Raw genomic sequence first — 26,925 nt, 5'->3', positions numbered from 1 at the left:
GGGGGAACTGGGCTCAAAGTGTCTCTTCTTGCCTTTCCCGGGAGGAAGCTGTGGACACACTTCAAGGTCGGGAAGGCAGTAGTGCGGGCGCTTTTTCCTTCCAGAGTCCTGGGTCACTGGGTCCCCACCCAACTCAGACTCCCCTGAACCTTACAGGAGATTCTCTAGGATTGGAAGTTGCTATGGCAACGAAGCTCTTGAAATACTGAGGAAAGCCAAAACCTAGAGAGGCGACATCCCCCCTGTACCGACCCACGGGTAAAGTGGCGCCCCCTACGCACAGGAACCGTCCCTGCGCCCCCGCCCCGGCGCGGAGACCACCGTGGACCTCCGGGGGCGGAAGGCCGCTCTGGCCCCAAGCGGAGCCTCTCGTTGGTAGACGGGCTCGAGGGAGCCCCTCTGGGCGCAGCGCCGCTGAGCTGCTCGATGCTCCGACCGGAAGTGCTCTTCACCGTCTGCCTTCCACTCGGCTCTCTGGTCCCGGCGGTAAGATGGCGGCTGCCGCGGGGTGCGATGTGGTAATGGCGGCGACCGAGCCAGAGCTTCTCCACGACGAAGAAGCGAAGAGGTAACGGGTGGTAGGGTAGTGGAAGGGGCTAGCTTCTGCTCCGTGGCTCCGGGAAACCCGTCCCTGCCATGATACAGCCCCTAGGTGTGGAGGCGATGCCCCGCCCTCCGCGTCCCCCCATCTGAGATCAAGTCCGGATGGACCCCCTGAAGGGGCGCTCTCGGAGGTCGGCCCTCCCCTCCCGCTTCCGCCTGGGTGGGGAGCTGAGGCACAGCCTTGTTCCCCAGCAGAGAGGAAGGTCGTCCTGACTAGGGAAGCTAGTTCCCTGAGGGGCTCTGAGAGGTCTGTGGCGGGGTGGGGGAGGCTGCGCGGCGACGATGACGACTTCCTTACATCGCCCCCGACCCCCGCCCTCTCTTGTTAACTTCTGTGCGTTGTTATCAGCAGTTTACGTTTCCGAAGCCCGTGCTCTCCTCACCCCCTTCCCTCCGAAATTATACCCCAGCGAGCACTAGTCTGGGTCCGAGGTGATTGTGTGTCCATTATTGACCTGGTCGCCCTCCCCGCCCCCGGTTACGCCAGAAGTCGAAGATGATAGAGAAAGAAGGAAGAGTGAGGGGCTTGTTTCATGCTCTACACGTCAAACCCTTCCTCCGTCTTCCTTCCTAAGCTCCTCGTTCTTCCAGGACTGTTCTTTCTTAAGTGAGGAGCAAGGAGGAGGGCAGCTGCTTGGGCGCTGTTGGCACTGCTATGCAGCCGCAGTGGCTCGAGTTTGCCAGTCCGGACTAGCCAAGGGAGCTGCTGAGTGAGTGTTTTTCGAGAACACTCTGGATTCTGGCTGTAGCTAAGGCAGGTTGTTGGAAGTGGGGTTGGAACACAGTTGTGGGTAGTCATACTTAGAATTAGCAAGCAGATTTTGGAAGCTTGGAGCCCTTTTTTTTTTTTTTTATCAACTGCAAAGTAACTGACTACAATTTCCTCAGTCTCCTTTCCATATATTTCGTATCATTATACCAAGCCAATTATGGCTTCAGTCTGGGTGATTGAGGTGGTGATGTAGAATTAGTACATGAGATCTGAAATCAAGATTCTGAGGGTTTTTACTATTCAGGCCAGAAATACGAGGTACTCATTGAAGCAGAATGAATGGTTATCAAGCTTAAGGGTAGTGACTGCAGCCAGTGTTCCAGGTTCCTTGACCTGTTGGGAGCTGAGAGGCTGGACAAAGTGTAATACGTCCCTGGGATATCAGAGAAGTCAGGATATCAGAGTCTAGTCTCTCTCTTCTTAGTTTTGAGTTTTTACATCATTCCTAGTTCTTTCCACGTATTTAGAGTTAACGTCATCAGCATCATTAAGGAACTGCAGAATGGGAAACAAAGATCTCAACACAGAGCTTAAATTAATTGTAAGGATTTACTTTGGAAGGAGTTCTGTGGTTCTTTGTGCTGTACATAGGGACTTGGGCTATATGTAATTTTTTAAAAAAAACTCATCCGTTATAAATCTCTGAAGTAGGACTGTCCCTAATTTGAGTTTCACTTCAAAGCCCTCTATCTTAAAGTAAATCCTTTTCCTTAAAAAAAAAAAATTACAGCCTTGGAGAATATTCTTATCATAGAACTGTAGTAAATGAACCTGAAGATAGATTAAAAAACATAAAATAGGTGATGCTGTAGTGTGAGCACGTTACACAAAAATATATGGTATTTGGTAGCAGTTCAACAAAATGGAGGAGAGTGTTGACTTATGTTAAGTGCCTTATTTCATGGAATTTAAGATGTCATTGATTGTAAAATGCACAATTTTTTGTCTGCCACCAAGAAAAAATAACTAAATTTAACTGAAAAAATGCATTGTTACCAAATAGACTTATATGACATATTTATATGTGACGTATTATGTAGACATATTTATACAGATCTCTTCTAGACATAATAAAACATAGATGTTTATCATCTACCAGTTAGGTGTGAGCAAAGCAAAAGGAAAATGTAGTGAAATAAAAATCAGTTTGACTTTCTGCCATATAAGGCATCCTTAGGAGGGTAAACATTGGGATCTGTTACTAAGAAAAGCTTCGTTTACCTATAGTTTTCCAATGCTGAAAATGGAGTGGGGGATTTGAAAGTCTTAGAGGAAGGTGGTGGTACATTTCACACTTATCTTGGGGTCCTCCCATGTAGCTGTGGCAAAGGGCAGGGATAGGAACATCCTTTACAAGTGCCCTTTACTCTCTGCCTTGGTTAGTCATTTGGCCGAGTTCATGTCTCTTGTTACAGTCCGACTACCAGTTCACTTGGGGACACGGGAGTTGATGAGTCTCTTGGGTTGTTTTTGTGAAGTCCAGCATGGAGTCCTTCCTTCCTTGCATGTTGGCTCAAGGACATCCTGCTGCTGCTGCTAAATTGTTACAGTCCCACAGGAGGCAAAATGAGAGGAGCTTTCAAGACACTGGACATCATGGTTGCAGCATTTTAAATAGCTCCATGTTTTATTTCCTTAGCTTTAGAATCTCTAGAGAGAAAAGAAATGGACTTCAATTTTTTTTGCCTGTCACTTTGACAAAGTTCTTTTTCCCCCATAGCAGCTGAGAGGCTAAAATAAAAGATGTATTAGTTGGCACTCCAAAATAGATCAGGGTTCTGTACATGAAGATTATTTCTCTTTGACCACCAGAACAGATAAAGCTACTTGGGAGCCAGAGGGCTAAATTTCAGAAGTTTTACATATCAGCTAATTTAAGGCCTCACATTTTCCCGGGAAGTTGCTGATTGCTTTATCTAATATGTGAATACTTGTCTTGAGTGAAGGCTCTCTGGTCACTCTCCTGGGCTGGGGGGCAGCTTGGTCTCCATAGGTAGTCTTTCTTATGGTAAAATTGAAGGATTTCAAGTTGTTCATCAATAGAGGAAGCACTTGTGTCACAGCATATAGCTGGCATGACTGGACAATGAGGCCTTGAAGAACCAATGGGAGCCATAGACTAAGGAACCAGGACATCCTTATCCGATTCCTTGACTGATAATCTTAACTTCTCTGTATCTGTTTTCCTGATGGATGTGAGCAAGAACAGTAATTAGTAGGCCCTTTGTTAGTACCTAGCTATTGTAAACTCTCTGTGGATTTTGCCTTTTATTTCTCTATCCATGTTGGTGGGTAGCACTGAATGCTGAATCTGTGTTCCAGGGTCTGCTGTAGTTGCTACTTGTTTCCTGCAGCTTCTTGGAAAGCTTTGGAATTTGTAGCCTTAATTGAAAAGCTTGTGGAGATGGCTTTCCCCACTCTTTTTCCTCACCCTGTTTTAAATTCTTAGGCATTTGTCCCCCTGAACTTTCTCTTAAAGTTCCAGGGCAGGCATCTAGACATTCAGTAAGCCTGCAAGCTGAATGGAAATTCATCTTTGACCTTAAGGCCAAATCATTGAGAAACACTGCTCTCAGCCTTCATTTTCATTTTGGTATACTTTAACTGTGGGGTCAGAGATGAAGAAATGGGAGATGGGCCAGAAAAATCACGGATAAGGAAGGAATAAACCTAGGTATACAGAATCCTGACTACCAGGAAATTAATTGAATCCTGATGTTAAGTGGCAAAATTGTTAAATAATCATTACTGGAGAAAGGTAGAGTATAGAAGAAGGGTCTCTCTGTTCTTTGCTGCTTTAATTCAGATCTACGTGTTATCCAGAGTGAGGTAAATTGAGCAATGTTAATAAAATGTTGGGCCAAGTGAGTGGCAGTTGCTCTAGTGTCTAGTCCATTCCCAACGACCAGAGCTCTGATTGGCTTAAAGCCCAGCCTTATTGTACATTCCAGCCAATGAGGGATTAGTTTAGCCATTCAAGCTAGTATTTTAAAAGTTTTTAAAAGTTGAGTACTGGGCGCTTGCCTTTGCTTTCTTTCTCTAGGACTTTAGAAGATTGGAGAACAATGGCCAGCGGCTGCCTAGATGCCTTGTGGTCTGATGCAAAGTCCCTCTGAGAGCCCATTTCTCCCTTACTCCACTAATGTTTGGTCCCCTTCCTCCAGTGCTGAGTGATGTGGAAGTTACTTAGAGGTTGTTCCAGGTATTCTTTTAAACTGTCCAAATTTCAGCAGTGAGAGCAGGATTCAGAGTGCTAGTTGTTCCAATAGCCTGTTTGTTTTATTGGATTGACAATTTTTTTCTTCCCCAACCAGATCAAAATGGCAGTTACTATGTTTTACCCCACCATTGGCGGGGATATGAGGTTGATGCTTTTGAGAATGGTAATATGATGAGGAATATTTCACTTTCAAAGTCTGATTCTGAGACCTAATATTCTATTGGCATGTGACTTAAAGCTTGTGTGAGAAGGCCATACTGTCATAAGCAAAGTGTTAACCATCTCTTCTGATTCTAATATTAAACTTTTGGGGAGGGAGTGCGAGGCAAGCAAGACCCTCTCTTATTCTCGGAGTTTCTGTCCTCAGAGTTCTTCCTTGGACAACTTGCTCTGGTGGTAGTCAACCACCCATTGAACTAAGGACTCAAGAGAACTTTAGAAGCAAAATATCAGTTGACAATCCAGACTCGCCACTCTGGCTCTCATCTCCACCCCCCTCCCCCCAAAAAAGCACTCAGAAAGCAGCCTTTTTCTTAATTGTAGTTCCTCAGTTCTAGATTTTTGATGGGTGCTAGATTTTTTATAGTATCCTCATAAGGGTTGTGGGAGATTTCACAAAATCGGGAACCAAGGCACAGAAAATGGTGAGTCTGGGGATACATTATGCAAACAAGCCTCTGGCCCATGCTGAAAAGCCAGTGACTGGTGTCTCGGAGTGGCTTCACGGAAGCTTGTCTCTCAGAGCAGCTTTGTGGCTGGGTGTCTTCTCCCCAGGGGTAAATGAAGGTCAGGTAGATAACACAGATTGTGACACCTCCCATTTAAGGATCTAGCATAAGTTTATAACTCACAGCTGAAGTGGGTATTTCCATGTGAATATCTTTCTGCATGCAGTGATGGGATTTCTGGCCAAATTGGTTGGTTGCTTGCTTGCTTGCTGTCTCCATTGAGTAAGAAAGACGTAGCCAGTTCCAGCATGCTGCCTGGTGTCCTTCCCTCCTTGAGCAGTAGAGAGTGCTACTGCCTTGTGTAGACTGTATCTGTGACTCCACTTGGTGCCTCTCAGTCCCTTCGGGATCTACCCCTGTTGAGCTTCCCCCTGAATGTCCAGCCAGAGAACAATTCAAACTGGTATGTTAGTAAGTTTTCATCTTCCTTGCCTTCCCTGTTTTTGGGGAGAGAGCAGGTGCTTCAGTTGTGCTTTATGTGAAAGTGCAGCTGTCTGTTATATAGGAAATTGGATAAAGGAAGCTGGGTAGCCCACCGTTACCAACAGGTAGCAGAGCCCACCCTCTGTTTTCTCTGGACCATTATAAAGCCTTTATTTGCACTCAGCATACAGTACCTTGCATTTAGCAAGCACTCAATCTGTGGAATTGTTCCAAGTCATATATGGCTTCCACCTATCTATGTGAAACTTAAATTGTCATTTCATCCTTAGATTAGTTAGAAGATAAAAAAGAAAAAAAGAATAATATGTATTTGGTAAGGTAGAATAAAAGTTAGGCTCCTGGGCACCTTTTACTTTATTCTCTCATGAAAGTCAGAGAGGGTACCACATGAAACAGGCCCTGCGACGTGCCTTTGGGGACAAGAGGTCTTGGACTGTGGGAAGGAGGGAGGAATTTTTGCTCTGAAACTGGCCAAGATCCCTTAAATTCTGAAGGGTGGAGGACATTTCTAGATCAACGGGCAACTAGTAAATTTGACTGAATAAAAGAAATAGGTGCAACAATCATAGAGTAAGGATGACATTTTGAAAGTAGTAAAAATAATAGGAAAGCATAAAGGATATTTAACTCACTGGCAGTATAAAGTATTATTGTTAATAGCCTGAGGGTGAAAAAAGAAAAGATTTATTTTTCTGAAGTTCTTGCCAATAAAATTATTCTCCAAAATCAGAGGCTCCTAAACACTCCTCTCCTCTAACAAAAGAAATCATTTTATCCTGATTTGTAATTTTAGCAAAGCTAGATGATTTGTCTTCCACACAGAAGTAGCAAAATGCATCAAGAAAACGAAAAAAAGACCTCATTCAAACTGCTGCATCTGTTTTGGTTTAAACTATTAATACTATTGGAAGAGCTGAACTTTATTAAAAATATATTATTCTAGCCAAATACTTGAAATAAATAAAAGCAGTGTGGTATTTGTTTTTTTGTCATGAAAAACCTAATCAGCATTTCCTAGGTTACAAATGTTGCAGAATAGTGAACCCATACTGGTCTTTATTTTTCCTGCACTGAGGTAGAATAAAGCTTAAAGTGATACTGACAAACAATGCAGCATCTCATCCCTATTTTAATAATCTGCAAATATGTGATATGTGAAGCAGTTCCACAGAGAACCCAGCCATGTTGAGCATGTTTTAAAAACTACCACCCAGTAAGTCCTGCATTAGTGAAAGCTGACTAAAGTTTTTGAATACCTCTGTAATTGCTAAAAGATAGACTAGTTGGCCTAAGGCAAAGGTCTTGCTCAAGTGTACGACTTGGAAGTCTTTAGAGAGAAAATGGAAATTTTTATAGGGCATCTAATTTGGGGCACATTGCGGTGTCAGCTGTGGTGTTTTAATGTGTTTTTAATTTAGCTGAGCTGTAAATGTGCAAAGTTGGCTGGTGATCTTAAGCCCAGGTTGTCTGATTTGGTCACATGATGCTGAGCCCTGCTAAGACCTGTGTGATACCGAATGATTCCCTTGGCAGTGTTTGTTGGAGTAATTAGCGTCTGTGATGAATGAGTACTAAATTAGGAGAGAGGGAATGTAACTCCCTGATTGGAGGATGTATAGATTTTTAGCACGTAGTCTAGAAGACCAGATTTTCAGAGCTGCAGTTTTCTGATTGATGAGGTTATTTCTGAAAATAAAGACATTTTAAAATAGCAAAGCAGACCAGGAGGGGAATGTCTTCTCCTTACTTCTGTCTGAGAGAAGGCTGCTGCCAGCCCTCCAGCACTGACCATGTTGTGGGAGACCTTCCCATCGTACATCCGAAGAGAACAGAGTTTTTTGAAAACTTTTAGGTAGCTATTTTCACAGGAATTTGTTGCTTGCTATTAAAGTGAAAGGGCTGGTTTGGTGGAGGTGGAGTCATTCCCAACATCTCTTGGTAAATCAGAGAGATAAAGCTTATTCTGTTTAGAGTTGACTCAAGGATTGGGTGGGAAACTGGATAAATTAGTTTTAATCTAAAAAGCTTAACACTAACAGGAGCTAGTGGAAAAAAACATAGGACTCTAGGAATTAGAAAACCTGTGCAGCCACCTTGGGTGCTTCACTGACTCTTCCTGTGTTCGAGGACATGTATCACCATAACCACTTCAGAAGGGCATTGTGGAGATCTTCAAGGGGAATGCTTTGAAAATCTGAAAAAGCACTAGAGTGTAGCTGTTAATAGTCCCATCAAGTCAGTCATGGCCAAGTCTATATTTTGCTGTGGTATTATATTTCAGGGTTTAGTCTGAATTTTATTTTATGGTCATAGAAAATAATCTGTCGTTTAATTTAGTCCATTTTGGAATCTTTTCCTTTTTTTAGGTGGTCCAGGTGAACCCAGTTAATCCTAATTCTTCCTTTCTCAGTACTGATGTGTTTTAGTAGCTACCTGTTATAACCTCACTTGGTTATCAGATGAATTGACCCTGGCAGTGAGTGGAGTGACACATGCCACCGCCAGATTGCCCTCAATTCCAGTGTTAACCAGCTCTTCTCCTTCTTTTCCAGTCCCACGCCTTTGACATCTCATCCTTCAGTCCCTTTGCTGTAAGGGCAACTTGAACAAGCTTCAGCCCTTTCTCAGACTCCCAGGGCAGGACTTGAATGGATTTGACCCTGGAATTGTTCCTGATGCAGCCTTGTTCAGTTCTTGCTGCTGCCATGCTGGATTCCAAAGATCCACTCTTTCCTCGGCTGGTCTCTCAGGGTCAGGCCCATTGGTTAAAGCTTGTCTTGTATCTGGTGGGGAGGTTCAGAATGAAGGAGGGACTCCACTTTGGGCATTGGACCTGGAGGCAAAAAATAAGCATTCACTCTAAAAGCACTAAGTGCCCATTGTTTAGGCAGCTGTTAATCAACCATGTTTCTATGAAAATAAGTCCTTTTTCATGAGGCAGTTGTGTGGGAATAGCTAATTCTGGCCTGATGCTGTGCAGTGAGGTTAAAAACATGGTAACTTGTCACAACACAATTCTTGTTCTTTCTGCTGTGGGCTGACTCTACATTACTCGCTTTGTTTGCTCTAGAATGGAATCTACTCACCATTTACTAAATGAAATGCATTTCTTGGGGGAGGCAAAGTCCAGTTCACTAGGTCTTGCATCTTAAAGAGAAAGGAGCCTTGCTCTATGACTAATTGTTAGGAATGTCATATAGCTATTTAAATCCAGATTGTCGTTTTCGAGTTGGATTTTATTCTGGGGCTGTTTTGTGTCTTAGTTTAAAGAAATTCATATTCATTGCCTATGTCTTGTTACTAGCAGTACAGATTAATTTTTAAAGTCTTAGGCAAAGCTAGAAGTGAGCCTTAGAAAGCTTACTTAGCAGAGTAGAAAGTAAAGAAGCTTTGGAATCGACAGGTGTGGGTCAACATCCTGACCATAAGCCAGTTTTTAACCTCTATGCCTTAATTTCCTCCTTTGAAAAATGGCAAGCATGAAACTCACCTGGTAAGAAGATAATGCATGGAAAGTACCTGGCCTCAATAATTATTACTAATCTTCCACAGAAATCATCCTTTGCATATTTGCTAGAAGCCAGTGCTGAACTCACTTGCTTCCCTGGGGGTTAGTGTTTCAGGAAAGAAAGGGCACCTGTCAGTAGCTCTACAGATCGTTTCACCTTTAACTAACAAGCCTTATGCTGCTGACAGCGTTTGTTGGTTTTCCTCAAGGATTTGTGTATTCTTAGTCACCAGCCAACAAGAGAAGACTAGATCTTCTCAGGTGCCGTTTGGGCCTGCTATTTCCTTTGAATTTACTACTCCTTTTCTTTACAGGAATTTGACTCAACTTCTGAAATCCAGTGTTGGGGAAGCCCTTTCTTCAAATCTCTTGGCACGTCTACTCTTAAAGGATAGGCTCCTCATGGGTTTTATAATGCTTTGCTTAGAGTTATAGGATGGTGTACACCATGTAGAAAGACTGCAGTTGGTCCCATAAGTCTTGCAGTTGAGGGATTCTTCTTGAGGACTTCTAATAGCAGGTGGTCTGTTTACAGCATTGTGACAGTTGGTATAATAAAATTACTCAAGCAGATTTATATCCATCACAGTTCAAATCTGTCACCATGTACAGGTTATTCCCATTTTCCTTCTCCTTTCTTCTAGCAGCCTTTTGGTGTTAATAGGGCTTGTCAGGACAGTGATGAAAAGTGGAAAGGGAGATCACCTAAATAAAAGGAAGGTGGTTTTGCCGGTTTGTAGTTTAAAATATGTAAGTAAATAAATCACCAATCTCCCCAATGCTGATGTCCATAGAATCAAGCTGTAGACTCCCATACTATTGCCAAGGTTAAGAACTATGTACTTCTGTCCTCACTTCAGGGAGCCCTTGAACTGGGTTATTTGCATGTGTGGAGGACAGGAAAAGAAACAAAGATTCTTCCCTATATTAAAAATACATTGCAGTATTGATTTTGGTAAAGAATTATCTTTGTCACTCAAGCTGGTCAGAAGAATGATTTGGGATATCTTTGATAGAAGTTACTGGTTTGTTGTTCTTTTAAAACCTTGTCTGTTTTGATTCTAGTTCTTTGGTCAGGAATATAATTCTCAGTTATATAACATTGTTCCTTTTGGAAAGTATAATTTGTTGAATGGCACGGCTTCAAGAAATGGATCTTGGGGTAGGACAAAAATTCTGATATTACCCTCTCGGTGGTTATACAGGGTACTACAGGGATGGCAGAGGGGGCGTTAAGTACCCACCTAGACTTGATGGGCAGAGGGAACACCAGTAGATGGATACTTCTTAGAGCATGGCACTGGCAGCCTATACCTTGTATGTCCCTGTCATTCAACTTCTTGGTCTCTGCTGTCACTCAACCCTGTCCTTCATCTTAAACACCAATATGCTGTGCTTTTAACTCCTTTGCTGCCTGCTTTTGCTCTGCTTGTCCTTCCAGTGACAAATGCATGAGCCACTTTTCAGGAGAATAAATCATCAAAACTCTAAGAATGTGACCCATTTCACATTGAGAAATCAGTTGTCCCTGAATGGAATTACCTGTAGCCAGTTTTTTGTAAGTTTGCTAAAGTGGCAGCAGTTGTGCCACAATGGAAAGGAGATAAATATAAAGATTAGTTTCTGTGAGAGAATGTGTAAATTTGCCTGTCCTAAGGGGAATGACTAGAGGCGGGAATGGCAAGGCAGGCAGCATGAGAGAGGTTTCCTTGTTTTAGTTTGAATATATCTAAGTGACAAAAAATAGCATCTGAAGAACTTGGATTCTTTCATTAGAACCTCCTTTTGGTCCATCAGCCCATTGAACAAATGTATAAATTCTTTCACGTATCACACTAACTTTTAGCTCAGTGTGCCAGGGGCTCTAGACCAAAGATTGCTCCCATGACATTACAGAGGTTGTGCCCTAGGTCAAGTAACATGATTCTCTTTCTCTTTCCTTTCCAGGGAAGCAGAGTCTTTCAAGGAACAAGGAAATGCATACTATGCCAAGAAAGATTACAATGAAGCTTATAACTATTATACAAAAGCCATAGGTGAGGACCTAGTGCTTATGCTGGAAAATAATTTGCCAAATACTATTATAAATAGCTCCTCTCTAAGAAGTAGCCTTTTGCCTGGTGGGTTGATAACTGTTACTCTGTGAACTCCTTCAGTCTTAATGACTTCATGAGGAATTACTTTTCTAGCCCAAGTGGGTAGTTCTTCTTTTGGCAAATTAAAGGCAATTCCAGAAATTCTAGATGTTATGGCAAAAAGATACCCACCTAAATCCATTTCCAATTCATTTACTATCCTAGAAAATGGTCTGTGTAGATTTTATCAAGTCTTAGTTACCTCCATGCTCAATTTGCCAGGATATTTCAATCCCATGTCAGCGTTTTTCTCACCTAACTTGCTTACGGGCTCCGCACCCCCCAAATCAACAAATGCAAATACATTTCATATCTTACTACATAAAAACACAATTCATTAAGACAAGGGTGCTGACTCCCCCCCGAAAGATAATCAGTGTACTTTAAAGCTAAGTATAAATAATTTTTTAATAACTTATTTTCTTTTTAAGTTGGTTGCACCATTGCTGCTGTCCATTTTCACAGGTAGTCAAAAATTTAGCCATGGCATTTTGAAGAGTGTGTCAGCATTCCTGTTATAGTTTGATTGCCTTGATAGAGTTCTGAGGGAGATGGCCCCGGAGTTTTTAAAGCAGTGACCCATGCTAAACTTTGTTTTACATTCTTCTGCCTTTACTGTAGATATGTGTCCTAAAAATGCTAGCTATTATGGAAATCGGGCAGCCACCTTGATGATGCTTGGAAGGTTCCGGGAAGCTCTTGGAGATGCACAGCAGTCAGTGAGGTTGGATGACAGTTTCGTCCGGGTATGTAATGGGGCTGTTTGGGGAGGACTCAGTTGCTGCTGTTGAGTTCTTCTAGCCCAGGGTGTGTCCATCGTGACGCTATTGACATTTGGGGCTAGATAATTCTTTGTTGTGGGGGGCTATCCTGTGCATTGTAGGATGTTTAGCAGTATCCCTGGCCTTCAGCCACTAGATAGCAGTAGCACCCCCTCCTTTGTCAGTTGTGACAACCAGAAATGTTTCTAACATTGCTAACTGTCCCACGGGAGGCAGAATCAGCCCTGCTTGAGAACCATTGCTCTGGTCGTTTTCCTCCCACGTTGGTTTTGTGTGGATGTTTGTGGCTGCTGTTGATTTCTCTCTGCTTAGCCAATCATGCTCCTTTTCTTCCCTCTTCATGTTTGTTTTTATAGGGGCATCTACGAGAGGGCAAATGCCACCTATCTTTAGGGAATGCCATGGCAGCATGTCGCAGTTTCCAGAGAGCCCTAGAACTGGATCACAAAAATGCTCAGGCACAACAAGAGGTATGTGTCTAACCCTGTTTGTATCCAAAGAGGCAGTGTAGTATATTGGGAAAGAATAGCGCCCTGAGAGTCAGAACTGAGATCTGGTCTCACTTCTGCTGCAAGCCACACCTGGGTGAGTGTAGGCAAGTTTCATAGACTCTGAGCCTCTGCTTCCTTATCTGTAAAAGGGTTTTGAATATGATTTATAGCTTTAGAAATCTGTGAAAACTGGAGGGTTTCTGAGATGGCTGGGTGGATAGGCAGATGCTTCAAGGAACTGATTTAAATGAAGTTAAAGAATTTAAGTAAATTCAAATTCTGATTAAATTGGTAGCAGGCAAAACATGTTTTAGTTCCATCTCCATATACACCCAGTTAACCTCTGGATGCATTTTAGTGAGAATCTTAAAACTTCTGTTCAATCCCTGATGGTGCCTTACCTTTATTTTGTATATATCAAGGTATGATGCTTGTATTCCTGACTTTAAGTTCAAACTGAGGGTGAAAGCTGGGCCTTAACCTTTCTGTTAAGGAGTCTTGACTGCGTCTTTACCAACTTGGTTTGTGAAAAGTCTGTGGTTCTAATTTTCTTGAAGTAAAAAATTCACTGAAGTCTTGTTGACTTTTGTGGTTGTTGAATCTACAACTTTTTTTTTTTATTATTAAAACTTTTCCTATCTGATTTTCTGGTATAGTTCAAGAATGCTAATGCAGTCATAGAATATGAGAAAATAGCAGAGACGGATTTTGAGAAGCGGGATTTTCGGAAGGTAAAGTACGACCATGAGGAAATCTCATCTACCCTTTCTCACACAGTCCTATTTTCTGGGTGGGTGTGTGTGCGCACACACGATAATTAAGAGGGGCAATAGACTAGTGAATTATCACTTCAATTTGACTGTTCTTTCTCTCTTTTTTTTTAAGACTGTATAATTTCTTTTTTAGAACAGTTTTAGGTTCACAGCAAAATTGAGAGGAAGGTACAGAAATTTCCCATATATCCCCTGCCCCCACACATGCTTAGCCTCCTCCTTTGTCAACATGCCCCACCAGAGGTACATTTGTTACAACCAAGTTTTTGGCAGTTATGAATAAAACTGCTATAAACATTCACGTGCAGGTTTTTGTGTGGATGTAAGTTTTTACCTCTTTTGGGTAGATACCAAGAAGTGCGATTAATGGATCCATATGGTGGGAGTATGTTTAGTTTTGCAAGAAACTGCCAAACTGTCTTCCAAAGTGGCTGTACCAGTTTGCATTCCCGCCACCAGTGAATGAGAGTTCCTGTTGTTCTATATCCTTGCTAGCATTTAAATTTTTTTTGCTAACTTATTTTCGTAGTTATATTTGACTTTATGATAAAAAAGCAAAATGAGTTTACTTGAGTTTGTTCCTGTTTTTAATGTAAGATAGTGGTGTAAAAGTGTGCCAGTTAATAGAGAAAAAGCCAGTTGGAATTAAATATTGGATTTGGATAATCCATTTTTATTTGAATAACGAGAGCTAATTTTGACTCCTGCTTTATGCATACAGGATGGAGCTGTAAATCTAAAATGGAGAGAGGCCCCTTTTATGTTTTTGAATAGCATATGTAACCTTTCGTCCCTACCCTTTTGATATTGGGCCTTTCTGCAGAAGCTTACTACTCTGCTTTATGGAGCTGTGTGATAGTTCATGAAAATTTACATGCCAAAAGGGTTGACAAATCTGAAACATGAGAAAGGTATAAAAGTTCTAGGTATCTTTCTAGATCTTGTGGTTATGCCTCATCTCTGTAATTCCTAACTCCTTTCTTTAGATGGTACTTGGAAGTATCTTTCGCTAGAGTTTCAAAAGGCGAGGTGAATGGCCCCTAAAAACCACTGATTAGGATCGATATTTAGGATCATTTAAAAGAAGTTTGTGAGTACCATCCAGGGAATGGAGTTGTCACTTCATAGGTGGGAATTTGGTCATTGCTTTCTGTAGTAGGTGCTCAATAAATGTTTGATAAAAGGATGTAATTAAAAATCATTCTTAAGTCACACACTGTGAAGGTCTTTTATTTGGTAATAAATATATCTGATTAGCTTATGCAGAGTCCCAGCATTAACTTATTAGCATCCCTCTTCTGTCCATTGGTTTTAATAAGTACAGTGTCTTTGTAGTGTGATTCATAAGTTTCTTTTGTGTGTGTGTGTTTGAAAAGCAATTCTGCCTCCTGTCCTGTTTTCTGAGGTTTACACAGGCAAAAGCTTTGTCTCCAAAGACGGTCTTTTGGGTTTCTTTTCTCTCTTGCCCACTCTGGAGCCAGAATCCCCAGTTTGTGACAGAATCCTCTGTTTGTGACATCCCAGCCCCCCCACTGTAGCTCATGGTGATGTCACAAATGAAGAATTATGATCCTGGCAGGGGAAGCAGATGAACTTGGAAGAAACAAAGATCTTCTTTGCCTGCAGCTGTCCCTAGTCATGGGGAGGTGGGGGGTGGGAAGTGAAGCACTGAGCCTCCAACTGCTACCCCCCGACGCTGAGCAGAACCATCTCCGTACAGAATGCTGGGAAGGCAGCAGGGTGTGGCTGCTTACATTTTGACTGACTGCTGCCCCCCCATCCCCTTCTTTTCCCATTTAAGGGGGAAAATTAGCACCTTGACTTTACATTATACCTGAATTTTCATGTTGTCCTTAGAACTTCCAGGATAGTAACGTGTGCCGTTGAAGGAGAGGCGTCCCTCCCATTGCTCTGTCGGGACTGCAGAAAGTCTTCCCAGTAGAACCGCTCATGCTGTTTACTTGTTTCCTCATATTTTCACATTTAAATGTTCAAATAAGTGCTTTTTCTGGTTCAAAAGGTAGAAAGTATAAGCAAATACTCAGTGGTAAGTGTTGCCCCAAACTTGATCTTCATCTGCCTAGTTCTTAGCGCCTAAGGTAACCACCGTTTGTGTTTCTTCTGTTTCTTTCCACAGTTTTGTTCTACATATATAAGCAAATACAAATATAGATTTTTAATTTTCTTTTTTTTTTTTTGCGTGAAAGGTAATATCCTATATGTAGTTTTGTACCTTGCTTTTTTCCATTTAACAGACCTTGGAAGAACGTCTTCCCTCTATTTTAGAGCCACATAGTATCCATTATGTGAGTGTCTGCCTTAACTAACCAGTCTCCTGTTGATGGAATTTGAGTTATAAACTGCTTCTCAGTTTTCAGACTTTCTCTTTTTCTGATTGCCATGGCCAGATTCTCAGAGGGAATGGATGTTCCTGAACTCCATATTTCTCCTTTGAGTTAGTTATTCTTAGAGAAGAATATGATTCAGCAGGGATCTCCCAGAAATAGCAGCTAAACCAAAAATGAGAGCTCAAAGAACAAACTTCTGAAAAGAGAAAATGGAAATATATGGAGAGCCTTTATGAAACTGAAAGATTGAACTAATCCCAACTGTGTGTGTGTGAGAGAGAGAGAGATACTTGGCTTTTGGTTTGTGTAGCAACATGTTGGGTATAGTAATCTGATACGGTCTATTTAGAACCCATTAAAATGAACTATTTCATTGGTATATTTCTGTACTAAAACAGAAATGGAAGAATGGCCAGCAGGGTAGTCAGTGAGATGTGAGGCTTGTGGCACAGGAAGGAGGGAACTGTGAGCACTTTGAGTGACATAGAGAGCAATGATTCATACTAGGTTATTTTGGTATTCCATGTCTTAATAGGCTAAGCATGATGAATTATGCAAAGTAGCAAATAGCAGTATTTCTGCACTAGCAGGGTGAGTTTTGATCACAGTCCCTATGGATATGATTCTCTGTGGAGGCAGCTTAGCATGGTGATTAAGGTTAGAGGCCTTGGAGTCTTAGCGTCTAAGATAATTGCTGTTTCTGTTACTTACTACTTTTGGTGACCTTGAACAAATTACTTGCTCTCTGTGCTTTAGTTTTCTCATCAGTAAAAGAAGGGTAATAATATTACCTACGTCATAAAATTGTCACGAGCATTGAATGGGTTGATACATAAAGTACTCAGTAAATGTTTGCTGTCATCATTATCATCTGGATCAACTGCTCTCATTTCAGTGGTTTAATCAAATCAATTAGGTATGTTTTTAAACTCTGATTTTACTTTCCTTTGAATCCCTCTTTTACCTGTGACCAAACTAAAGACGTTTCTAGAATCCTGGCTGAAGAACCTTATTTGCTTTTCTTCCTCAAATAGGTTGTTTTCTGCATGGACCGTGCCCTAGAATTTGCCCCTGCCTGCCATCGCTTCAAAATCCTCAAAGCAGAATGTTTAGCAATGCTGGGTCGTTATCCAGAAGCACAGTCTGTGGCCAGGTATGAAGTCAGGCCAGTTCTGCATTGAAATGCCAGATACCACTGGACGAATGCTGTCTGGGGGCTCTCTACAACCAGAGCTACCATATGTCCTGTAGGTGGGCCAGGTAGGGCTGATCAGACCTTCCTAGGACTTAAAGCCAAAGGTTAGACTGGATTTGTATAGTATAGTAGGTACTTGAGCTGTATGTGAAAGAACAGATGTGTGAATTATTTTGTTTTTTTGTTTTTAAATGTCCTTTTCTTTCTATTCCAGGGGTTTGCAAACTCTGTAAAGGTCCAGATAGTAAATATTTTTGGCTTTGCAGGCCATATGGTCTCTGTTGCAACTATTCAACTCTGCCATTATAGTGCAAAAGCAGCCATAGATAATAGATATATTAACAATGTGGCTTGGTTTCATTAAAATTTTATTTCCAGAAACTGGTGGCAGGCAGGATTTGGCCCTGTCGGCTATAGTTTGCCAACCTCTGTTCTAATGAAGATTGTGAGACACAAGAAGTATGTTAAATATAGGTGATTTATTTTGGGAAGAGTTCTTGGGAATCTTTCTACCTTTGGATACTTTCCATACTAGATACATGGTCAAGAAAAAACCTGGCCACAGGTTAGTAGTGATGGGGAGATCAACCCACAGCTAAATGTGCCCCTTTCTGGCTATTGCAGTGACATTTTACGAATGGATTCCACCAATGCAGATGCTCTGTATGTACGAGGGCTTTGCCTTTATTATGAAGATTGTATTGAGAAGGCGGTTCAGTTTTTTGTACAGGCTCTCAGGATGGCTCCTGACCACGAGAAGGCCTGTGTTGCTTGCAGAGTAAGTTCTAGGCACCAGATCTGGGTGGGAAAGAAAGCTTCCTTTTTGAGCCTTTAAGAGAGTTAGAATGGAGGGTTTTAGAATCACAAGGAACGTGATGCCTCCTCTTCCTGCCTTGCCAGGATGCTCGGTCCTTTCCTTAGAAATGATTTCAAGACTACTTTTATTTGCCTGAAAGGTAAATGTGATCAGATAGGGTCAAATCTTTCTTTTTAATATCTAAGTGTGTTTTCTTTTCTTTTTTTCTTCCTTCAGTGAAGAAAAGATAGTAATGCTTATCCTAGGGAGTGGAGGTAAACTCTGGGTAACACAGGTCTCCCTGGTATTCTTTTGTAAATCTTGGTTTCCCCTGTCCACTCTGTAGGAAGCACCAGTGAGGAACAAATAGCTTAGGTGGTGGGGTGGGGTGGGAGGCTGTGTGATGCTAAACTACTGGAATCTCAGAAATTGCAAACAGCCTCTGGCCTCTCCGTGCAGTGGTCTGAGGCTCTGGATGTGAACTGACCTCCCTTGCTTTTCTCTGTAGAACGCCAAAGCACTTAAAGCAAAGAAAGAAGATGGGAATAAAGCCTTTAAAGAAGGAAATTACAAGCTAGCATATGAACTGTACACAGAAGCCCTGGGGATAGACCCCAACAATATAAAAACAAATGCTAAACTCTACTGTAATCGGGGTACGGTTAATTCCAAGGTAAGCACTTGGTCTGGGTCTTGGGGCCTGTGGAGCTATTTTTAAGAGACATCAGAGAGGTCTTGGGAAAGCTGCCCAATCAGGGTAAACCAGAAGACAGGAGAAAAAGTCGTTTTGGTTAATATCTCAGCTTGTTAGGAACTTCCTTCTGAGAGTCAAACTTTTATCTTTCCTGTGGAATTTAGGGACACTTGAGGGACAATTTGGAAAGATATTCCCACTCATTCTACCTCAAGGTCCCTTTCCTCCAGTAAGAGAACAGCTAGAGTTTTGGGGATAATTTTTTAAGCAAATAGTCTTTTTGTCTAAGCAAGTGATTATTTCTTTTTTAGGAGTGATTTGGAGGAAATGAGAGCATGAGGGAGGCTTAGTTTTTTTCTCCAGCATAACCGATTGTCACCATGCTCAGTTGAAAGTGGCCTGTGTGCCCTTGTGGTCCTTTACACCATAAGAAACAAAAGAGTAGGCTCCTTGCCCGCTTGCAGAGTTCTATAGTTAAAAATCACAGTAATTCTGATCCTTCTAGTTGGCCTCTGGAAGAGTGGAGGGCAGGAACCACCCTTACTATTTCCGTATCATGGTTGGGCACTGACCTGGAGTGGTAGAGGTGGTTTATCCTTGCAGATAGGTGTGCCTGGCTTCCATCACTCAGACAGGAAACCCGTTTCAAATTTAATATCCTTTGTCCTGTGAGATACTGGCCTCCCCAGTGACCAAGAATGAGTGTGATAGTTAGGGGGCCAGCATGACTGATCCTCTTAGAATTTTGAAGCCATGCTCACAGCTTCTGGGCTCCCTCAATCACCAAAGATGTGAAGTATGACTGCTCTCTCTCTCCTGAAGCTTAGGAAACTAGATGATGCAATAGAAGACTGCACAAATGCAGTGAAGCTCGATGACACTTACATAAAAGCCTACTTGAGAAGAGCTCAGTGGTAAGTGCCTCTGGTGGGTCGGGGGAAGAGGGAGTTGCTGCTGGCCTGCCAGGGGAATTGTATTATGGATGATGAAGCAGACCCAGGGATGTTGTGAGGTCATTTGGTCCTTCCCCCTGCCTCTAGGTGGGATTGTTCCAGCCCTAGACTATCTTTATAGACCTCCAGCGGAGGAGATTGCACAAGCTCCCTCAGTCTCCCATGCCTGTGTCTTACGCCCCTCACGGTCAGTAAGTTTCCTCTGATGCCTGACCCAAATTCCTTTTGTTAAAGTTTAAATCCATTTCCTTTGGAGATTTTATTTTGTGTTGTACACTTTGCTCTAACTTGGCACAGTGCTTGGCACACAGTAGGTGCTCACTCAATAAATGTTTTGTTGAATGAATGTATGGCGCTTGGAAGAGGAAGAAATAAAATCTCTTGGAGACACTTGTGCTTATCCAGTTTGCTCTGGGTTAGGAAAGACAGTCCTTGAGGTTAGAAGAGATTTAATGTGGTTCAGCTTCCAAGCCGTGTAAAGAACCCCCTTTTGCAGTACCCCCATCTCACTAGGTGATTTCTGAGCCCCAGGATATGCCTGCCTCTAGTGCCCAGATTTGCCTTCAGAGTCAAGGTGCTCCCCAGCATACTTCTTCTTTCTTGGACCCACTAGACTCTCTTTCTCCAGACAGGAACATTAGCAAAGGCTAGGAGAGACCCCTCTCAAAAATCCATCATTCTTTTTTCAGATTATTTCCCCGACAGAGAAAAACCTCCTGTCTTTAAAGTTCCTAAAGGAAGATCTATTTGTTGTATACCGATCTCTAACACTCGATCTGTAACATTATAAAATGTCATATCTAAGGAACAGGTGCTGTTACTGATGCCTGACGAGCCTGTAGTTCTTTAAGCTCCTCAGTCTTGTCAGTGGTGCAGAATGTGTCCTACCTCCCATTTAGTTTTCCCCAAATTGTCCACATTTTTAAAAATATGATAATTGTGGGGCCAGCCCCATGGCCTAATGGTTAAGTTCGGCTCACTCTGCTGCTGTGGCCTGGGTTTGGTTCCCAGATGCGGACCTACGCCACTTGTCAGCAGCCATGCTGTGGTGGCGATCCACATATAAAATAGAGGAAGATAGGCCCGGATGTCAGCTCAGGGTGATTCTTCCTCAAGCAAAAAGAGGAAGATTGGCAACAGATGTTAGCTCAGGGAATATTTTCTCAGGAAGAAAAAAATAGGATAATCGCTACTGTGTGCAGTACTTTTTTTTTGTCAGTGAATTTCTAAATAGATGACTAAGTCTGTCAAACAGAAACATACACAGAATTATATTATAGATTCTGTGAGACTGTTAGTCATCTCATCTTCACAAACCACTGGCAGACAAAAGTAGAAGCTTTGGAAAACAAAAGAGTACCTTTGACCCAGCCAAAGATTTATTTTAATAGACACAAAATGCTCTATACGTGTTCACTGCAGTTTTATTTGTAATAGCAAAAAAGGAGAATCCACCTGTATGTCTAGTTACATGATACTGTATCACTCAACAGAATACTCTGCAATGTTTGAACAGGGAATGAGGAGAGAACAGAAAATTGATTTGTTAGGAGGATAATGGGATGGAGGATTATTTTCATCGTATAAGTACAATAAACAAAAATCAAGAATTGCTTTGATCAGACAGCTCCTTATCTTTGTGGTAGAAAGAGAACTGTCCTCTGAATGGCTCTGCCTTTGAGATCCCACCACAGGGGACAGCGTGCACTGTTTGGCACAGTTGGCTGAGAACTTGGCAGCAGTCCCTGTAAGCAGCTGGGGTTGACAAGAGGTACTGGAGATTAGCTCAGACCAAAGCCTCCCAGAGGCCTGACTGCTGCCCCAGTCAGCCTCAACCTACCCCTCAAGTTGGGGAGATGCCAGATCTTTGCTACATCTCCCATCATGGGCTAGAGTTTCCCATCTTCCTTAAAGCTCTACTTTTCTTTTTCTTCAACTTAAAAAAAAAAATTAAATGTAAGAATGTCCTTTAATTTGAAAAAAAAAAAGAGGTAAAAATGCAAATCATGTAATATCAGCTTTTTACATTACATATGGTCCTGGAAAGTTCATCAGGATTGCTTGTTTGTCAGATCATTCTACACCCAGGGCTATCAGTTATCAATTTTCTTTTACTTCAGTTTATATTATACTTCATCCTGTAAATGGGTTCTCTGAGCTTCTAGTAGCATTTGTACCTTGTGTCTGCAGGGCATAGGTTTTGTCACCATTTTTTTTAAGTCGTAAGTCAAGATGTTCAGAAAATCAGAGATGCCTAAGACGTTGGGCTTCTCTTTTGCTAGCCACATCAGTAGCAGTCCCCCTGCCCTGGCCTCTCTGTGGCATTTGTGAAGATGGGCTTGTGTTGTAACAGTGAAGTAAACTGAATCTTCGTTGTGCAGCAGTTAGCTGCACCGCATGCTCACTTCCCACTGCCAAGCTAGTGGTGTCTGTCTCTGGAACCCCTTCTTGCAGCAGTTCGGCTGAAAAGAAGACATGAAAGAGATAGTGGCAGTGCCACTAAATAAGCAGAGCTTTTCTACCTGTAAAAAATTATTTGGAGTCAGTCTCCAAGAGCTTCAACAGCAGGGGCTCACTGAGAATGGCATTCCACCTGTAGTGGGAAATATAGTGGAGTATTTGACGAAGCATGGACTCACCTAGGAAGCCCTGTTCAATCGGTAGGCCAGTCTTGGCACCAGTGAGCTTAGTAAGATGTGAAAAATGCCACTTTGCTTCTGTGGAAGAGACCCTTAAAAGGTCTGGCAATCAGCCTGTCAAGCTAGATTCCTCCTGTCTTAGTCAGGGCCCCTCCTTTCTTCTGCACTGTCGAAACAGGAGCAAGCCTGTGTTTAGTCTCCTTTAATCTCACTTACCTACATCTCTCAGATTGATTGGTCTTAATGGAAGCATTTGCCAGCCGCCACCACCTTGAACTTGATCCTTCTAGTGGCTCACTAATCCCACTTCTTCTCTGGACTGGAGCTGGCCCTGCATGTTTCTGGCACTGCAGATTTCAAAGCTCTTCCATATCCATTTATCAAACTTGATAATTTTTCTCTTGTGTGTTTCAATTCCAAGACATCAAGTAAGTGCCTTCCTAAGGCAGGCCAGATGCCTCTTGGTGGCTGTGTGAAATCAGAAGGAACTTTCTCCTTTGGTTTGCTTTCTGCTCAGAGCAGAGTATCACTTTGCTGGTTGAGTGCAAGTGGCATGAGACCTCTCTCTTTTTTTTCCTTGAGGAACTGGTAGTTAATTTTTTCTCATGGCTACCTTAAGGACTCCTGTTTCGTGAAGCATCTCAACCAAAAGTGTGTGTCTCTTGCTTGAGCCATTCCTCTTCCCCTAGAGTGATACTGAAGGCCATTGGTATTTATGTTGCTGTATTGCCCTGTATTTCCTTTTCAGTTACATGGACACAGAACAGTATGAAGAAGCAGTGCGGGACTATGAAAAAGTGTATCAGACAGAGAAAACAAAAGGTAAAGGAATTTCTCAGGGAACTATGTGATGTTACTTGCAGGCCCTAAAACTAGACACAGTACTTTGAGGGATCAGAGTTGTACGTGGAGCTTATGTGATCAGCAGCCAGGAAGGAGTGAACAGAGATCCTGAGTGCAGGATGAGGCTGCTGTTTTCTGGTCCCCGTCACTTTCACTTCCTCTTGTGTGATGAGGCTGATGTGAGGAACCTAAGTATGAGTAGATTTTTTTTTTAATCCCCAGAAGAAAACACCGTAAAACTCCCTAGTCTGGTTAACAAGGCTTCTTCCTCCAAGGCATCTGATGTGGGACCTGGGAAGGGAAGCTAGAATCAGATTTTTCCATTGATGCTTGATGTCTTCCTCTAGAACACAAACAACTCCTAAAAAATGCACAGCTGGAACTGAAGAAGAGTAAGAGGAAAGATTACTACAAGATTCTAGGAGTGGACAAGAATGCCTCTGAGGATGAGATCAAGAAAGCTTATCGGAAACGGGCCTTGATGCACCATCCAGGTAGAGCGGGCAGGCGAGGGGACTCTGTGGGAAGAGCACGCTGGCTCACTGCCAAACTCAGTCCAGAACGAAAGCCCAGGGAGGCTCTTCAGCTGGGGATAAGGCATTGCTAAGTTCCATAGTTTCCAAATTAGGGGAAGCGCCAAATTCTAAAATCAGACATAAAGTGGTCTTCCTCTTAAACTTTGCTTTGAGACTGAGATGAGTTCTCCTGTACTCTCCTCCCTTTAGATCGGCACAGTGGAGCCAGTGCCGAAGTTCAGAAGGAGGAGGAGAAAAAGTTTAAGGAAGTTGGAGAAGCTTTTACCATCCTCTCTGATCCCAAGAAAAAGACTCGCTATGACAGTGGACAGGACCTGGATGAGGAGGGCATGAATATGGGTGGTGAGTCGGTTGGGACAGCCTGGGATAAATCTGGCAGCTGTGGAATGTTAGAGTTTTTTCTAGAGACACTCCAAAGGGAGAGTCTGTGTAATCAGCCAGTGACAAATCAGCGCAGTGATTGTGAAGTGCACATTGATGAATACCTGTAATGTGTGAGGCTTTGTATTGGGCACTGGAAATAACAAAGATGAATCAGACCGGTTCCCTGACCTCTGGGAACCCACAGTCTAGGGGTTTGCAAACTCCAGCCGACAGGCCAAACCTGACCCCTGCTCTAATGGACGGAGGATCCGGTGAGTGCAGTCAAGCGCAGCAGGTGCCCAGGGTGCAAAGTGGGCGCCAAGGAGGTAAGCACAAGTGAGGGAAGGCCTGGCAGTGCAGAAAAGCACAGCACCTGGGGAGCTGCAAGGGGCTTAGTCTGGGAGGAGAGAGGTGCTCAAGGCAGGGGGTGGTGAGAGACAAGGCCAGAAAGTAGCTGGGTCAGACCTCAGAAAGCCTTAGGGGCTAGAGGAAGGAATATGGGCTTTTTCCTATTGGCTGGAAGTGCCTTTGTCCCCCAGTGCAGAGGGTGTGCTGACCGATATTTATGTGCATCACACGGTCCTGTAAGCCCTCGCATACTCGGTTTTCCCGAAAGACTCAGGATGAAGTAAAGCACAACTATCAGTGTCATTGCTCGCTGTGAGCTCAGTCTGTGGTGAAAGAGGCCTAAACTAGCCACAGTTCTCAGGCCACGGTCTCTAATGCCAGCCATTCTCTTCCACTAAGAACATCTATTGAAATTTAAAACAAGATTGATGATGTTATATAGATAATCCTGACCTCTCCAGTTCAAGGGTTGTGTGTGTGTGTGTGTGTGTTTTAAAAACTTAGGTTTATAATAATAAACGCCTAGCAGTTGAGAAGAGCTATACTTAGTGGAAGGCTGTTGAAGGGTTTTAAGTAGGGGAGCTATGGACCAAATTTAGGCTCTAGAAATATATTTGTGATGACAGTGAGGAGAGGTGGTTTGGAAGGGGAGGAGGATAGAGATGGTGGGAAGACACAGTTGCTAGGAAGGGATTGGAGAGCACAGTTGGGAGACTGATAGACTCAGCAGGAGTTGGCTCCTGAATATGTTGGGAGAGGGAAAGGACTAAGTTGAGAGTGGCTTTGGCACAGCTGACTCGATAGGGCCATTCAGTGAGCTAGGAGACCCAGGAAGATGAGCAGATCAGCAGGCAAGGAGGAATTCACTTTTGGACACAATGTGCTTATGGGATCAGGTGGTTGAGGTCAATCTTTCTGTGCAGCTTAGGAAGTCAGGCCTAGCTGGGTACATCAGACCTGCTGTGGCCTGGTGAAAGAGCACAGCTCTGGGGTCACACAGGAGTTGGGAGTTTTCAGTTCTGCTTTTACTGGCCATGTGATCTTGGGCAAGTTACTTGAGCTCCCTACTTATGTTTTGTTGAGTATAAATTGCGAATAATACTTACCCTGACAAACTGTTATTAGGATGAAATGATATGTCTGCTGTGTACCCAGCACCAGGGTTTGCACCTGGTAGGTGCTTTAATAAACCATAGGTTTTTTTCTGGCATACAGTCTAGACAGAGCATGGAATCAAACAAATACAGTAAATCATAGGTCTTATTCTTGTATTTATTCTTGGTAGCATTTAAGTGATAAATTTTAGCCTTTTCAGTAGCAGCCCCAGTATTATAGGGAAACAAGAGTGTGGGGAAAGTGTGTCACTAAGTACAAATGGCATTGGTTGAGAAGAAGGGCCAGCAAAGTGCACTGAGACAAAGAAAGCTTTCCTTTGGCACTTGGAAGGAGAAGGGAGATATCCTAGGAGTGGGATCAAGTAGCAAGTTTCGCATAGCGTGGGGCAGATTTGCTCACTCCTAGTCTCTGAAATTTTGGGAAAGGAGGGAAGTGATAATATCTGGGGAAGCTTTGGAGACCCATTCTCAGTGTCATGATAAGTTCCCCTCCAAACACTAATTTTTTCACCTTTTTGTCCCTTCCCTGTTTCTTGCCTTGCTCCACAGATTTTGATGCAAACAATATCTTCAAGGCATTCTTCGGTGGTCCTGGGGGCTTCAGCTTTGAAGGTGGGTATGCCTGGTGCCCTTGGGAGTTCCCAGATCACAAGCAGATGCAGCGACTCCCCAGTTAGGCAGCCCTTTGAGAGTCAGAGGGACCCAGGAGTGGAGGCAGCTGAATTCTCAGCTAGCAGGGCATCTGTCCACTCAGGTGGTGCTGAGGATGGAGGAAGGGAGGCTCCCAGGCACACCCTGCCTTGAGACCATTAGCGTCACACCTCTGCAGGCTCAGGGAGGCGTCTCTAAGCGGCCTAGTACCAGGGTTTCTCTGCAAGAGTGAAGGTGTTAGAAGCCACACACACACACCATGCTCGCCCAGGCCGTTTGATACCTGTAGATGTTTTTCTCTGAGTTTGAAGCAGCCGTTGAAGACTTTTCCGTAATCAGAGCAAAGTGATCTTCCCTTGAAAACCCACAGAGCCAACTAACAGGCTCTTCTTTTCCCTCACAGCATCTGGGCCAGGAAACTTCTTTTTTCAATTTGGCTAATGAAAGGAAACCACCTAGAACCCAGAAAATGCAGACTTGCTCAGTTTCACCTTGAATGTGGACACAGTTCACCTCCTCCCTTCATCATGTCTCCATGTACTTAGAGCAGTTTTGTTTTCTCAGTTGGATACCCTGTGTCTGCGTGAGTGGGGTGAAGGAAAGGGAGCCAGCGCTGAAGACTGCGGGTAGGGGAGGGAGGCGGGGGTGGACAGGGAGGCAGCTTGTGAAGTTTTGTTTTACTGTTTAACTTTATTAAAAAAGAAAAAAAATTAAGAGAATAAAATGTTTTGACCCTTTCTGGCACTTTGCTCTGGTAGCTGCTTTGTGTCACTCCAGAGTCGGGGGCCAAAGCTGAGCCTCCACCATGGAACTGATGCTGATGTGGGCACCCAGAGCCCGGGGTAGGTGGAATGCTGGCTGCCTCTCCCAAACCTATTTAGCATGTGAGTGCCTGATGTCAGTCATGGGGAGGTGAGTTCAGAAAACATGCTCATTTTATGGTGGAAGCCACCAGAAATCACTAGAAGCTGCGTGTCCAAAGCTCACA

The 26,925-nt window shown here is 43.1% G+C and overlaps 1 protein-coding gene across 3 annotated transcripts; it reads left to right on the top strand.

The window, feature by feature from the left end:
- The first annotated feature begins 414 nt into the window (after positions 1-414).
- On the top strand, positions 415-26,681 carry DNAJC7 (DnaJ heat shock protein family (Hsp40) member C7). 3 transcript variants are annotated; one of them, XM_046674731.1, is made up of 15 exons: positions 433-568; positions 8,320-8,358; positions 11,223-11,311; positions 12,032-12,156; positions 12,549-12,662; positions 13,340-13,414; positions 16,839-16,957; positions 17,624-17,777; positions 18,304-18,468; positions 19,312-19,403; positions 22,830-22,903; positions 23,272-23,418; positions 23,650-23,802; positions 25,836-25,898; positions 26,341-26,681. In XM_046674731.1, the coding sequence occupies exons 1-15, from the start codon at positions 492-494 to the stop codon at positions 26,376-26,378; spliced, it is 1,524 nt and encodes a 507-aa protein (XP_046530687.1). In that variant the 5' UTR covers positions 433-491; the 3' UTR covers positions 26,379-26,681. The 3 variants fall into 3 exon arrangements, with proteins under 3 accessions (XP_046530688.1, XP_046530687.1, XP_046530689.1); XM_046674732.1 differs by lacking the exon at positions 8,320-8,358 and having other exon boundaries at positions 415-568; XM_046674733.1 differs by lacking the exons at positions 433-568; positions 8,320-8,358 and adding an exon at positions 8,369-8,518.
- The last annotated feature ends 244 nt before the right edge of the window (positions 26,682-26,925 follow it).

The sequence above is a fragment of the Equus quagga genome, chromosome 11 (genome assembly GCF_021613505.1).
Source record: "Equus quagga isolate Etosha38 chromosome 11, UCLA_HA_Equagga_1.0, whole genome shotgun sequence".
NCBI lineage: Eukaryota > Metazoa > Chordata > Mammalia > Perissodactyla > Equidae > Equus > Equus quagga.
Note: the sequence above shows the minus strand (reverse complement) of the source record. Positions and strands in the feature narration are given on the sequence as shown.